This window comes from Sinocyclocheilus rhinocerous, unplaced genomic scaffold (genome assembly GCF_001515625.1).
Source record: "Sinocyclocheilus rhinocerous isolate Xijiao unplaced genomic scaffold, SAMN03320098_v1.1 scaffold480, whole genome shotgun sequence".
In the NCBI taxonomy this organism is placed as follows: Eukaryota; Metazoa; Chordata; class Actinopteri; order Cypriniformes; family Cyprinidae; genus Sinocyclocheilus; species Sinocyclocheilus rhinocerous.
Window position 1 is genome coordinate 884,125 of NW_015655401.1, and position 15,773 is coordinate 899,897.

Genomic DNA, 15,773 nt, shown 5'->3' on the forward strand with positions numbered 1-15,773 from the left:
ATAAATGTAAACACACAGCCATTAATGTCTAAACCACTGGCCACAAAAGTGAGTACACCCCTAAGTGAAAACGTCCAAATTGGGCCCAAAGTGTCAATATTTAGTGTGGCCACCATTATTTTCCAGCACTGCCTTAACCCTCTTGGGCATGGAGTTCACCAGAGCTTCACAGGTTGCCACTGGAGTCCTCTTCCACTCCTCCATGACAACATCAACTGTATATACACACACACTCATACGTCTATTTCTCAAACACAACCTCTGGATATGACGCTGAGTACGTGCACTCAACTTCTTTGGTCGACTATGGCGAGGCCTGTTCTGAGTGAAACCTGTCCTGTTAAGCCGCTGTATGGTCTTGGCAACCGTGCTGCTTCTTTTTTTCAGATCCTCAGAGAGTTCTTTGCCATGAGGTGCCATGTTGAACTTCCAGTGACCAGTATGAGAGAGTGAGAGCGATAACACCAAATTTAACACACCTGCTCCCCATTCACACCTGAGACCTTGTAACACTAATGAGTCACATGACACCGGGGAGAGAAAATGGCTAATTGGGCCCAATTTGGACATTTTCACTTAGGGGTGTACTCACTTTTGTGGCCAGCGGTTTAGACATTAATGGCTGTGTGTTGAGTTATTTTGAGGGGACAGCAAATTTACACTGTTATACAAGCTGTACACTCACTACTTTACATTGTAGCAAAGTGTTATTTCTTCAGTGTTGCCACATGAAAAGATATAATACAATATTTACAAAAATGTGAGGGGTGTACTCACTTCTGTGAGATACTGTAAATACTTTCAAAATATTACTTTTTGAGCATCCTGACTAGCCAACAAAGTGACACTGGCTCAACAAGTGGAGTAAATTTGGGGCAGGATAATCTGTACAACCAATGGAATATACAGGGAGAGTGTATACAGGAAACATGTATGAAAACAATTTCTGCAGTTCTGATTGGTGCCAGCCATCTTTAGATATTTTATTGGGAATTTGAAGCTAATTTAAGGTGTTCCAGCAAAATAAAATGAAAGAGGATGGAGTGGATTTAGCCTAATCCTAGATTTAGTAGCAATTTAAAGTAATTAAAGAAAAGGCTTGGCCCAAAACTGTTTTGATTTGTTTTTGGATCATACAAAAAAGTTTTGGGCATGTTTCTGATGCAGACACAATAAATGTAGTGTTAAAGGAAATAAAATATCAAATAGGGTTGGGCCGAAAGACAATGTCATCGTCCATCGCCGATGGCTGACAGACATCAAGATGTTGAGCCGGCATCGTGATTCCTCACGATTCCCCCCATTGTGCAAAAACAGCAAACAAATTATGGGCTAGATGTTTTACACAAACTAAAAACAGCAACAAAATTCTAAATTATTTAAATGAAATTAGATTAAATATACGGATGAGCTCGACACATGCGCAGTATCACCTACTTGACTTGCTTTGACTCAATCACCTCAAATCACCACTGTAGACATAGTCCGATGCCAATTTGGTAGACATCGCCCAACCCTAATACCAAACAATGCCTAATATTCACCTTCAGCTTGTGAAGATTTTTCTGATTTGTCGTCCTCGTCCATCTTTTCTTCCTCATCTTCTTTAGAGGTTTTGCCAGTAGAAAGTTTAGCCTCAGTGGTTGAGGGTGGCTCTTCTTCATCCTGAGCGTTTTTGTCCTCACGGGTAGTGGGCTCCTGATTCATGGGCTTCTCATCAGCCATACCATCCACAGGACAACCCTGCTCTACCTTGGGCTTAACCTCTATTACATCATCTTTCTCCTCCACTTCCATCATTTCCGCTTTAGGTTCGCAATTAAGACCCAAATCATTTGCTTCCTCTTCTTTCTTCACTTCATATTTAGGAGAGAGGGCTTCAGATTTTTCTTCTTTGACCTCCTCTATGTCACCATTCTCCACTTTGGGCACTAACACATCTCCCTGCTCTTCCTTCACTTCCTCATCTTTGAGTAGGTTCAGAGGTGTAAGAGAATCAGACACGATGGACAGTTCTGCAGCCTTGCTCTGTGTGAACTTCCGATGGGCCTCCAAGAAGCTCAACTCAGGGTCGTTGAGGATGTGGTAGTCAGTGCGGCTGACACCGTGCTTTGAGGCACCCCGCAAGAGATCTCGGTCATGGTGCCCGGGCTCCCACCAGGCTGGGAGGTCGGTACTTGGTTGGCACAGACTCAACCTCTCATCCAGCAGAGGGTGCGGCAACACCTGCTCCCTGATCCGCCGCAGCAGCTCGATACGATAGAACGTCCGTGAAGCCCGCTCTTCTGTAATGGGGTCAATGATGAGGGTGGGGTCTGGCAGTTCTGTAAGCAGAAAGATGATGGGCAGTTGCATAATTGAAAATTCAATTAAAAAGCAATATCAATATGTAAAAAATCTTATACTATTTTCTATGAATAAATTATTTTTTTTATGAGAATTACAAATCAATTTAGGCTTCACAATATTACAATGTCCAGTATTAAGAATAGATATCTAAGTGAATATCGATTCATTTCTGATATATTTTGCATGTTTCATCTGCTCTTTCTTTCTCCAGTTTCAAAAAGACAGAAGTTTACCTGTTTCTGCTTTGACCTGCATCCGACACACCCGCTTGCACATAGCCACAAAAGAGTAGTAATATTTTTCCAGGCTTTCATCTGTCTTCTTGTCTAGACGAGCAAAAGCACGGAACTGGGACCAGTCAAAGCACTGTCTGTGCACGTCATAAACCACACCGAATGTGGATACCACACGGTAGAAATCGGCCTCTTCACGCCTTGTCCATCTGGAAAACAGATGTCGGTAAATGGAAATGAGGTGATGTGTGACTAAAGGAGTAATATAGATTTTTCTTTTTTTAAATGGAAGATCTAGACGTAACTCACCTCTGCCGTCGCTCTTTAAAATAAGCTGCTCCATCAGCCAGCAAGGTGGCGCTGTCGGGGATGAAAGGTGATCCCTTGGCCATGAAGGGCCCTCCTTCAGCCATGAAAGCCACCGCTCCATCCGGAGCATAAGCTCCTCCCTCTGTTACCATTGCAAGGATGTCATCACGCGGACGGCCTCGGCGCCGATCAGGCTTGGTCATGGCTTCCTGCCTTAGTTGCTCACGCTTGTGAGTGCGCTGATAGGCCGTGATGAGGCGGCGCAATCGGGCTGTCAGGGCAGAGGCTGGCGGCCAGTATAGATTGCCTGCTTTCCCATTCTCACCAGGCTTAAGCACTGAGGGTGGACAAACAGACGGCAATGATGAGCACCGTGAAGTAAAAATCCCAAGTATAATGGGTAACACCTGCATGCTGGGGAAATAAATACCTTCTCCAGTCTCGCCATCCATCCCATCGTCTTTATCATCCAGGGGAGAGTTTGTAAAATCCTACAAACATGGCAAAGAAAACGTTACATAAGCCAATTTATTACCAATACTGATTTTAGATACAGTCAAGACTAATGTATTTCCAAACTCACATCCAGATCGTCTTTAAACTGCATCCGGAGTGGCTTGTACTCTGGGTCCTCATCCTCTCTATTGTGAAAAAGAGAAAAGCTTTTAGTGTGGGAGAGAAAACAAAGAAAAGAACCAAAAGGAAAGCGGGGTGAGCGATAAAGAAAGAGGGAGAGAGCCAAAGAAAGCGAGCAGGAGGAGTCCCTCTTGCTGGGGCTGTGATTTTGGGCCAAACTTACCCCTCGACACCATCTGCCATCATGTCCGCTCCCCTCTGCTCGGCAGCGATGGCCTTGGCATCGGGCATGCCCACCCTCTCCAGGAAACACAGGGTGGGGTCAGCACGCATAGAGTTATACTTCTCGTAGCCTAGCGGAAGAAAAGAGAGCAGCGGTGAACACAAAATATGCATAATTACAGGCTGGGCTGTGGGCTGGCGAGCTATTATTTCCCTTGGTGTTGTGAAAGCAGAAAAAAGTATTACTGGTGTGTCAAATGTAGCTTAAAATGAAATTTAAAAAAAGTGTATTGCTTAAATAAAATGTCAGTTCTGTGAGGTGCTAAAAACTTAGCATGTGCCGCAATAAACATGTAATCAAAGCCCTTTAAAATGCTACCAAAAGAAAAAAAAGATCCTCAAAAACACTGTGTGAAGAAAAAAAACCTTAAACTAAATCAACATCTTAATACAAAGTGAAATCCTTTCAAAAAATACCAGAAGATTAAATCAAACCAAAGAAAAAAAATTTAAAGAAACAAAAGGCAGAGCCAAAGGAAAATGCCCGTTGAAACTGTCCAAGCAGAACAGATTCGAGCCTGGTTTTACACAAACTAAAAACAGCAACAAAATTCTAAATTATTTAAATGAAATTAGATTAAATATACGGATGAGCTCGACACATGCGCAGTATCACCTACTTGACTTGCTTTGACTCAATCACCTCAAATCACCACTGTAGACATAGTCCGATGCCAATTTGGTAGACATCGCCCAACCCTAATACCAAACAATGCCTAATATTCACCTTCAGCTTGTGAAGATTTTTCTGATTTGTCGTCCTCGTCCATCTTTTCTTCCTCATCTTCTTTAGAGGTTTTGCCAGTAGAAAGTTTAGCCTCAGTGGTTGAGGGTGGCTCTTCTTCATCCTGAGCGTTTTTGTCCTCACGGGTAGTGGGCTCCTGATTCATGGGCTTCTCATCAGCCATACCATCCACAGGACAACCCTGCTCTACCTTGGGCTTAACCTCTATTACATCATCTTTCTCCTCCACTTCCATCATTTCCGCTTTAGGTTCGCAATTAAGACCCAAATCATTTGCTTCCTCTTCTTTCTTCACTTCATATTTAGGAGAGAGGGCTTCAGATTTTTCTTCTTTGACCTCCTCTATGTCACCATTCTCCACTTTGGGCACTAACACATCTCCCTGCTCTTCCTTCACTTCCTCATCTTTGAGTAGGTTCAGAGGTGTAAGAGAATCAGACACGATGGACAGTTCTGCAGCCTTGCTCTGTGTGAACTTCCGATGGGCCTCCAAGAAGCTCAACTCAGGGTCGTTGAGGATGTGGTAGTCAGTGCGGCTGACACCGTGCTTTGAGGCACCCCGCAAGAGATCTCGGTCATGGTGCCCGGGCTCCCACCAGGCTGGGAGGTCGGTACTTGGTTGGCACAGACTCAACCTCTCATCCAGCAGAGGGTGCGGCAACACCTGCTCCCTGATCCGCCGCAGCAGCTCGATACGATAGAACGTCCGTGAAGCCCGCTCTTCTGTAATGGGGTCAATGATGAGGGTGGGGTCTGGCAGTTCTGTAAGCAGAAAGATGATGGGCAGTTGCATAATTGAAAATTCAATTAAAAAGCAATATCAATATGTAAAAAATCTTATACTATTTTCTATGAATAAATTATTTTTTTTATGAGAATTACAAATCAATTTAGGCTTCACAATATTACAATGTCCAGTATTAAGAATAGATATCTAAGTGAATATCGATTCATTTCTGATATATTTTGCATGTTTCATCTGCTCTTTCTTTCTCCAGTTTCAAAAAGACAGAAGTTTACCTGTTTCTGCTTTGACCTGCATCCGACACACCCGCTTGCACATAGCCACAAAAGAGTAGTAATATTTTTCCAGGCTTTCATCTGTCTTCTTGTCTAGACGAGCAAAAGCACGGAACTGGGACCAGTCAAAGCACTGTCTGTGCACGTCATAAACCACACCGAATGTGGATACCACACGGTAGAAATCGGCCTCTTCACGCCTTGTCCATCTGGAAAACAGATGTCGGTAAATGGAAATGAGGTGATGTGTGACTAAAGGAGTAATATAGATTTTTCTTTTTTTAAATGGAAGATCTAGACGTAACTCACCTCTGCCGTCGCTCTTTAAAATAAGCTGCTCCATCAGCCAGCAAGGTGGCGCTGTCGGGGATGAAAGGTGATCCCTTGGCCATGAAGGGCCCTCCTTCAGCCATGAAAGCCACCGCTCCATCCGGAGCATAAGCTCCTCCCTCTGTTACCATTGCAAGGATGTCATCACGCGGACGGCCTCGGCGCCGATCAGGCTTGGTCATGGCTTCCTGCCTTAGTTGCTCACGCTTGTGAGTGCGCTGATAGGCCGTGATGAGGCGGCGCAATCGGGCTGTCAGGGCAGAGGCTGGCGGCCAGTATAGATTGCCTGCTTTCCCATTCTCACCAGGCTTAAGCACTGAGGGTGGACAAACAGACGGCAATGATGAGCACCGTGAAGTAAAAATCCCAAGTATAATGGGTAACACCTGCGTGCTGGGGAAATAAATACCTTTTCCAGTCTCGCCATCCATCCCTTCTTTATCATCCAGAGGAGAGTTTGTAAAATCCTGCGAACATGGCAAAGAAAATGTTACATAAGCCAATCTATTACCAATGCTGATTTTAGATTTCAGATTTTATCTAATAATAGACTAATATATTTCAAAACTCACATCCAGATCGTCTTTGAATGGCATCCTTAATGGCTTGTACTCTGGGTCCTCATCCTCTCTATTATGAAAAATAGAAAGGCTTTTAGTGTGGGAGAGAAAACAAAGAAAAGAACCAAAAGAAAAGCGGGGTGAGGGATAAAGAAAGAGGGAGAGAGCCAGAGAAAGAAAGAGCAGGAGGAGTCCCTCTTGCTGGGGCTGTGATTTTGGGCCAAACGTACCCCTCGACACCATCTGCCATCATGTCCGCTCCCCTCTGCTCGGCAGCGATGGCCTTGGCATCAGGCATGCCCACCCTCTCCAGGAAACACAGGGTGGGGTCAGCACACATAGAGTTATACTTCTCATAGCCTAGCGGAAGAAAAGAGAGCAGCGGTGAACATAAAATATGCATAATTACAGGCTGGGCTGTGGGCTGGCGAGCTATTATTTCCCTTGGTGTTGTGAAAGCAGAAAAAAGTATTACTGGTGTGTCAAATGTAGCTTAAAATGAAATTTAAAAAAAGTGTATTGCTTAAATAAAATGTCAGTTCTGTGAGGTGCTAAAAACTTAGCATGTGCCGCAATAAACATGTAATCAAAGCCCTTTAAAATGCTACCAAAAGAAAAAAAAGATCCTCAAAAACACTGTGTGAAGAAAAAAAACCTTAAACTAAATCAACATCTTAATACAAAGTGAAATCCTTTCAAAAAATACCAGAAGATTAAATCAAACCAAAGAAAAAAAATTTAAAGAAACAAAAGGCAGAGCCAAAGGAAAATGCCCGTTGAAACTGTCCAAGCAGAACAGATTCGAGCCTGTGGATCCCCACAGTGCACAACAGGGGAGGCGATTGGCAGGCTGGACCCACTTCAGCTGAGCCGCTGATCAGACGGGACTCGAGCACCCCCTCCCCCGCTAGAACATCACATTTCAATTAGGATTTATGCAGTGACACATTGTTCCTAACTGCTGCCGCGCCCCGAGCCAAACTGTAATCATGAGGGGGTTTATAGGCCATCACTCTTTCCTCTGCAGTCCAGACCTGCCACCTCTTCTCTCCACGTTTCCTCCCCAGACCTCCCTACTGAATTGGGATTATGATTAAGAACAGGCTGCCTGTGTTATATACACGCTCCTGTGTGTGTGCGCATGTATGGAGGTCAGCTGAGTTAACGAGGTAGCGCAGCGCACCGGGGGAGACCAGAGAGAGAGCTCTCTGTACACACATTCACGAAAAAGACCAATCTGAGAGAAGCATAAAAGCCCCTCTCTAAGATTAATATCAGTGGCAAGAGCAGCAGACATTACTAAATAAAGTGGCTATTACTATACTTAATACAATTAAAAGTCAGCAGCTGAGAAACCCCTCTCCATCTCTTTTTTTAATACTGCTTTTGGCCCCGTTTTCCCCAAAAGATAAATTGGGACAGCTGCGCAGCTTCACAAAAGAAAACAATCACGTCCCAAACTGGGAATTTAGCAGGTTCTCCCAAAACACTTCTTAATACTGCGGTGTCAATGTTAATAAAACGTGCTGAGAGGTGCCTGTTGCCTTTGATGGATTAGATCTCGGCTGTTTCCCCCATCCATTTTCCCAGCCACCCTCCATCAAGCACAGGATCAGCCATTCAGAAAATATCATCAATCTCTAGGCAATATTACAATAGGTCAACATGAGCAATTATTGTCGCCTGTCACTGCAAACACACCAATCAGAGAGTGTCAGCTGTAAGGAGGCGGCGCTTACCATGCTTAAAGACACCGATTAGGAGGGACTTGTCCGCATCGAGATCCCACCAATCAGTGGGGACGTCGGCATGGAAGGGTTGTGGGATCCAGATATCCAACTCGCTATAAGCGAAAGACAAACAAACACAGGAAAGGGTGATTAAATCCAGGAGATGGCCACAGCTTCACATAATCTAATGAGAGCGGCATTAATGTCTATCTGCAGACATCTGGTAGGAAACGCGAGCATTAGCAAGCCGCATCTCATTTAGGCCCATTTCTTATCTTGTTTATTCAGGGCCAACCTGATTATGGCCAGAGATCTGAGCCCCTCCCTGATCTCACCCTGCGCACTTGTGTGCACACGCGAGCCCCTTGCAGTCATTAGAACTTCAGTCGAGTCCTTGAGAGCATCAACATGGCGAGCACGTTTACACATTATAAATGCATGCACATCTGGGTGGGGGTGTTGTCAGAAAGGGGGAGGAGGAGGAGGAGGAGAAGGTGATGGAGGGAGAGGAAAGATAACAGCAGGCAGGATTCGGTGGAAGGGAATGGAGAGAGATGCCAACCTTGAATCGGTTCCCTCCAGGATTCTGTCTGCATGGTCGCCGATGACTTCTTGTCGCAGATAGTAGAGCATTCGGACCCGCAGCAGCACTCTGTCAGAGATAGAGAGAGCAGGAGAGAAAAACAAAAAACAAAGATGAGTTGGGGTTAATGGAGTGACACAGATTGAGAGGAAGGAAAAAGGGACAAAGGGAAGGAGAGAAGGCAGAAAACAAAAGAGCGAGTAAGTTTGGCCAGCTCTGAGCTGTGCCAGCAGCAGCAGCTCTTTGGCATGTGCCATGGCTCATCCATCATGCTGCCAGGGCTGATTAGCCACGCTGTGCGGCAGCCTCCACGCCTGACAGATGGCTGCACATAATCACCTCTGTGTGAGCCGCCTTTCACCCGCTTCCAACAGGTCTGCCTGGCACCTGGCCTGGCACCGCGCCGCTGCGCTTGGGGAGCTGCCCGTACCCACCCTCGTCCCCCTCCTCCACACGTACGCACTCCAGCACCTTCATCCTCTCGTTTTTATTTCCTTCCTAATGCTGTTAGGGAAGTTGGGGAGGTGCTAACGGGACGCCTCCAAAGTACAGAGGCAGAAGTTTGCAGTGCGGCGAGCAGATGGTTGGCGGACTAAGCACCTCGCATTTATCGTCTCGTAACGTTTCTTCAGCTGTTGCTCTGTTCCCCTTCTCTGGATGCACATCAGAGCCAGCAGTGCAAACAGTGTTTTTCTTTCTCTCGGTCAATGCCTAGCGTTAGGCAGGACAAAACAATGCCGGCCTGGCAACAGAAACTATTTATCAAATGAAACCAGAGAGGCCTCGAAAAACAAAAGACGCAAGCCGGCGGCACACAAGGCATAATGGACGTGTGGGGCGAGAGGCAAAATCATCATGTGCGGCCTGATGAGCTGAACGATGAATTATTGAGTGCTCTTAAAATCTTTAATTTCAGCAATGAAAAAGATTCCTCACGGCCTGTCATTCATTACTTCAGGAACTTGGCAGAGGCCTTTGCCAGAAAGATGGGACTCTTTCTTTTGCCAGATTCTCTACAGCTGGCCATTTTTTAACTGACATTCATTAGTCAAAGCTAAACTACGGAGGAGCCAAGCAACTTAATGAAACATCTGCAGCACAAGGTAACAGCGCTAACTCGCATTTGGACACATTCAGCTAAACTCGCAAGTTTGCTTCAATTACTTTAACTCGAAAAGCTTCTCAAGTTTTTAAATACACCTGCTTCAGAGGATATCAGGCTTGGAAGTCAAAAGGTTACTTTCAAACAAGACAGCAGCAGAAAAACGGAACAGTGTTTGTGTGGAATTTTAAACCAGGGCCTTTCATTTTTTGACCAAGGAATTTCCATGACCTTTCTAATCATTGGACAAGGATTTTTTTTAATCATCATAGAAAAATTGCTGGATTGATTTCCATTCATATGTCAGATACAAATATTTCGAATAGATCTAGATTATACTAGTGCACCAATGTCTCGAAAAAGACACTGAATGGAGGGATAATCACATTGGCTACAATTTTTACTCAAGTAGTTTCAATGTGCAACATATTGCCAATGAAATATTTAAAACGGTGGAAAACAAGAGGGAAAATATATTAACCATTACATGTAAGTGTAATGATCCATAAAGGTGGGAAAGGGCAGTGTGTGAAATGATACATACTTGTTGCAGTGGTGTTTCAGGTGTCTCTTGTAACTGTCCTCTTGAAGAAGGAGGTCAGGATTACAGTCAGCAAGCCAGTCAGCCTGTGGCATGTGAGTCTGAACAGCCTGCGGCTTCCCCTTCTTCCCTTTACGCCCCCGGGGCACTGGGGCAGACAGTCCTGAAACCACAGAAATGCCACTGTTTAGTAAGTGAAGAGGTAGATGCTGACAGAGAAAATAAATTATGTTTTCAGTTTGGTTTCAGATGAGTGTCCTACCAGAGTGGTTGGTCAGTGTGCGGCTCTGGCCATCCTCAGTAGGGGTTATGAGGTCCCAAATGAAGCTCTTGATGTTCTCGTCTCCACGGTAGTGGAGCAGGCAGTAGGCCAGGAGTGCGCGGCAGATGGTCTCTACGTCTCGCTCCCTCAGCGGGCGCTTAAAGCGTCCATGGGACAGGATGTCACCCCAGCGGCCCCAGCTACGCACAACAGAAGAAAAGTTAGTCAGAGCAAATACAGCATGTGAAAACTTCAGTTTGTGTCCTTTGTTATTAAAAAAATTCAAGCCTTTAACTGCAGTTGTTCAGTTTTGTAAAGCAGCATGGAAAAATGTCACTGACAAGACTAGTTAAACTAATTAAAGTGCATTTGTACAGTCTGGGGAAAAAACTGGCACAGTGTCAGGATCGTTTAAGCATAGTATTACTCTATGATTGTGCCATTTCTCACAAGCTGAAGGAGGCGGCGTGGCACCACTGCATTGCTGGCATGGTGCATGATCATGAGGAGACCCAATGCCCTTGTTATTTGATTAAGTACTCAAGCACTCTCTAAGCACAGGCCTAAAGGGCTTTTTGGGAAGAGAGAGGGGGGAAGGTCTGCTCTGATTTCATAGCCCTACACTGCTTTTTCCAAAAAAAAAAAATCAGAAGAGACAAAGCCCTCAGACTTGATGGATCTAATTTGCCGTATAGCTCAGGGGTCTAGACGCGTCTGACTGAAAAGAAAAAAAAAATACTGGTCAGACATGGTGCGTGCAGCCAGTCATGATTAGTGCTGAGTGCACTGAGGCCTGGCACTTAATTAACTGTGTGCGTTAGATAGCGCTGTGTCTGCCACTGCCCCGGGACAAGCAAGCGTGACAAACTCGGCCACTGCACTGGTGGGCTGTGAGGTACCAGATATTCTCATTCCAAATGGAAAACAAGACAAGACAAGGGGAATTTGGATGGCGATAAAACAAAGCAGGAAGCTGAATATCCTGTCTCATGGCATTGGGATGGACTTCCTGCTAAAACTGGTTTCCATGGCAAGCTACGATTGAGGGAATGGAGATCTAATGATATTTTAAAGGGATATGGACTGAAAAAGTCTGATAGATAAAATTAGTTGACAGCAATAATTTTAACTTGTATGTTTCTATGTGTGAAAATGCATGGGGATTCCACTCCCCCCCAATGGGGGCGCAGCGTTGCCCTGTAGGGTCATGTATAGTTGGGTACACTCAAAGCAGCTTTTGAGGGGAAAAAAAACACATCTGCTAAATGGCAACTAATTATAGGGATAGGCCCCAGGGACTCCTCAAGTGCAAGATGGTGATTTAGCACAATCTCAGTAAATTTTCAGGCTAGAGCAGCCCACTAAAAAGGAGTACAAAGCTGTTAAAACCAACAACGGTCTCTACGTCTCGCTCCCTCAGCGGGCGCTTAAAGCGTCCATGGGACAGGATGTCACCCCAGCGGCCCCAGCTACGCACAACAGAAGAAAAGTTAGTCAGAGCAAATACAGCATGTGAAAACTTCAGTTTGTGTCCTTTGTTATTAAAAAAATTCAAGCCTTTAACTGCAGTTGTTCAGTTTTGTAAAGCAGCATGGAAAAATGTCACTGACAAGACTAGTTAAACTAATTAAAGTGCATTTGTACAGTCTGGGGAAAAAACTGGCACAGTGTCAGGATCGTTTAAGCATAGTATTACTCTATGATTGTGCCATTTCTCACAAGCTGAAGGAGGCGGCGTGGCACCACTGCATTGCTGGCATGGTGCATGATCATGAGGAGACCCAATGCCCTTGTTATTTGATTAAGTACTCAAGCACTCTCTAAGCACAGGCCTAAAGGGCTTTTTGGGAAGAGAGAGGGGGGAAGGTCTGCTCTGATTTCATAGCCCTACACTGCTTTTTCCAAAAAAAAAAATCAGAAGAGACAAAGCCCTCAGACTTGATGGATCTAATTTGCCGTATAGCTCAGGGGTCTAGACGCGTCTGACTGAAAAGAAAAAAAAAATACTGGTCAGACATGGTGCGTGCAGCCAGTCATGATTAGTGCTGAGTGCACTGAGGCCTGGCACTTAATTAACTGTGTGCGTTAGATAGCGCTGTGTCTGCCACTGCCCCGGGACAAGCAAGCGTGACAAACTCGGCCACTGCACTGGTGGGCTGTGAGGTACCAGATATTCTCATTCCAAATGGAAAACAAGACAAGACAAGGGGAATTTGGATGGCGATAAAACAAAGCAGGAAGCTGAATATCCTGTCTCATGGCATTGGGATGGACTTCCTGCTAAAACTGGTTTCCATGGCAAGCTACGATTGAGGGAATGGAGATCTAATGATATTTTAAAGGGATATGGACTGAAAAAGTCTGATAGATAAAATTAGTTGACAGCAATAATTTTAACTTGTATGTTTCTATGTGTGAAAATGCATGGGGATTCCACTCCCCCCCAATGGGGGCGCAGCGTTGCCCTGTAGGGTCATGTATAGTTGGGTACACTCAAAGCAGCTTTTGAGGGGAAAAAAAACACATCTGCTAAATGGCAACTAATTATAGGGATAGGCCCCAGGGACTCCTCAAGTGCAAGATGGTGATTTAGCACAATCTCAGTAAATTTTCAGGCTAGAGCAGCCCACTAAAAAGGAGTACAAAGCTGTTAAAACCAACAACAACATTATAAAATGACCATTTCCAGACTGCACTCACCCATACACGAGCAGGTTCTTCTCCACTCTGAAGCACTCACTGCGGGGGTACCCCTGGGTTCGGTCCTGGGGCCTCCGTGGTTTCTGAATGGGCTTGTCCTCCGAGTCACTCTCAAGCTCTGAGTACTCCATCAAATCATCCTCCTTCATAGAACTGTAGTGCCGAGTCTGCTTCCGGACCCGAGGAGTGTCAATCACCAGATTATTCTGACAAGAGATACGATCTGGGGTTAGAATGCTTCCTCAAGAGTTTAAGACAGCAGAAAAGGATTCGGCGTGTTCATCACTTTTAGTACTATACTATGGTAGCACCATGATATAGGTAGGGATGGGTATCGTTAAAGTTTTAACGGTATTACTACTTTTACCAATACTGCTTATCGATCCAGTACTTTAACTGTATTCTTATCGGTACTTTTGTGTGTGTGTGTGTATTTGCTTGTCTAGTTGCGGTCCGTATTGGAGGAGCGTGCACACATTTCAGCCTGGGGAACAGTGCCTCTTGCGCGGATTATTGTGCTTTCAACGTTTTATCAAACATACCCCGCAATTTAGCAACAGTAAAGACGGCATTTTACAACATTCACCGAATGTGCTTATTCTGATTTTAAGTTTGGGTTTTTAGGGAGGAATGAATGCGCACCGCTGTTAAGGGAAGGAAGTTGTGCTAGACAAAACGCGGCTAGTTTTTAATAGTTTTACCTCGTATCTTCTTTTTTATGATCCTTAGAAACCAAAATCGAAATAAAAAAATGTTTTGCTTAATATCACAGCCACAGGCCTAAAGTGTAAGCGCAAATGTTTGAATGCTTAGTTCTCTCCTCTATCATCACAATTAAACAGGGCTTTCATGTTGCGCGCACTGAAGCTCCTCCGTGTGAGCGCGATCTCGCTTCTGAATTGCGAATAGAAAAAATGCATCATAGAAAAATGTCTGAATATTATTCCATATAAAAACAGCTGGCGACTCTGGTGAGATAGAATTTGCAAGATAATGTCTATATAGCAATAACAAATGTAGCCTATGTGTGTTTTCTTAATCTCTCCAGTACCGACAGCAGAACCGTTAACATAAAAGCTAATCGATACACCGGTCTTTCATAATTTAGCCCCGGGGTCCATTTAATACCGGGTTTCGGTACCCATCCCTAGATATAGGTGGCCGTTAGATGGCAAAGATGGAAGACCTCTGCTCAAAGACACATGCAGAAAAAACTGTGATAAAGCATTTTTATTTAGACATAACATGGCGTTTCCCTTCAAGCAGATATAAGCTGCTTAGAGCTTCCAATTCTCCTGAGTGCAAAGAACAGTGGTAATTACAGAAAATGCTTCCCATGGCCAAGTTTAAACAATTTCGCCTTTGCTCAATTACGGCTACATTCCACGCACTATTAGCCTGGGGAAATCAACCTCATTAATTATGCCCAGATAGCATATTTATGAGGAGTGACAACACAGAGTGTGGTGGAAACTATCCAGATTTGGTTTTACACCATCTTCAGTTATCAATTGTCAGGCAGAATTATGAATATGATACCTGTCAAAAGCTGCTAATGCGTGACCCCGGCATTAATGAAACAATGAATAATAGTCAGCTGTAAGTGCTCCACACACAATTACACAAGAGAGAGGTGCTACAGATTAGTGCCTCACTTCATGCAACATCTCCTGTGAGGCATTTCACAGCACAAGAGAGCTCCTTTTCACCGTTAAGTTGCAGCTTACCCTGCCGTTGATCATATCCAGGTCCAGCTCTGCTTTCTTTGCCCATTTCTGCCAGAAATCTGGGTCCTCCAGAGAAATGTCGCTTCTGTTCCCAGAGGCCACAAAACTTGCCTGGTAGGGAAAAAATGAATATAAATAGTGAGATCAGAGACACTTACCCTTTAGGTTGCACTATTTTAAGAGCAAGATTAAATGGGTAGTATTGCTTATATAAAGGTGATTATGCAATAACATTGATAGGTGGGTCAATTTTTTTCTTCAGTCATGGCAAAAAGACTGAAAGTTTTTAAATGTCATCACCTTAGCAAATGTTGAGCCTTTGCCTTCTGATTCAATGGTAATGGTCTGTGTTCGTCTCTGCAAAATCTGATCAATGTCTTCTTCACAAAACTTGGATCCCTCATCCTCCTCATCCATTAGAGCACCATATGCACCTTTCCTTAGAAGGTCCTCAATCTCCTTTTTAGAGAGCTGCTGAACCTAAAAAAAAGGTGGTTGGGGCCTGGGGTGTAATGAATGAACTTCATATAATACAAATCTAAAATCTAGTGTTTTCATCTTGGAGATTTTATGGAGAGGACAAATTTAGGCAGACAGTATAAAGGAAAATAAAGCCCAGTGCACCAGAATTAGATGTTTTTCCACTGACTGTCAATATGTGCAAAGTATGTTTGATTAATGAACCATCTGGAACACTGTGGTCCACAAAATGGTGGTGCTGTGT

General features: G+C 44.4%; 1 protein-coding gene across 1 annotated transcript in view; it reads right to left on the bottom strand.

Annotated features, from left to right (window-relative positions):
- Positions 1-15,773, bottom strand: part of LOC107718105 (chromodomain-helicase-DNA-binding protein 7-like) — a 109,198-nt gene that overhangs the window by 5,306 nt on the left and 88,119 nt on the right. The window contains exons 19-31 of the mRNA XM_016525057.1: positions 15,350-15,529; positions 15,050-15,160; positions 13,323-13,528; positions 10,623-10,822; positions 10,364-10,523; positions 8,697-8,786; positions 8,144-8,247; positions 3,691-3,820; positions 3,475-3,532; positions 3,322-3,382; positions 2,892-3,228; positions 2,583-2,791; positions 1,545-2,324 (exon numbers count right to left, since the gene is read on the bottom strand). Coding sequence (XP_016380543.1) covers positions 1,545-2,324; positions 2,583-2,791; positions 2,892-3,228; positions 3,322-3,382; positions 3,475-3,532; positions 3,691-3,820; positions 8,144-8,247; positions 8,697-8,786; positions 10,364-10,523; positions 10,623-10,822; positions 13,323-13,528; positions 15,050-15,160; positions 15,350-15,529 — 2,626 coding nt within the window. The remainder of the gene's footprint in view (positions 1-1,544; positions 2,325-2,582; positions 2,792-2,891; positions 3,229-3,321; positions 3,383-3,474; positions 3,533-3,690; positions 3,821-8,143; positions 8,248-8,696; positions 8,787-10,363; positions 10,524-10,622; positions 10,823-13,322; positions 13,529-15,049; positions 15,161-15,349; positions 15,530-15,773) is intronic.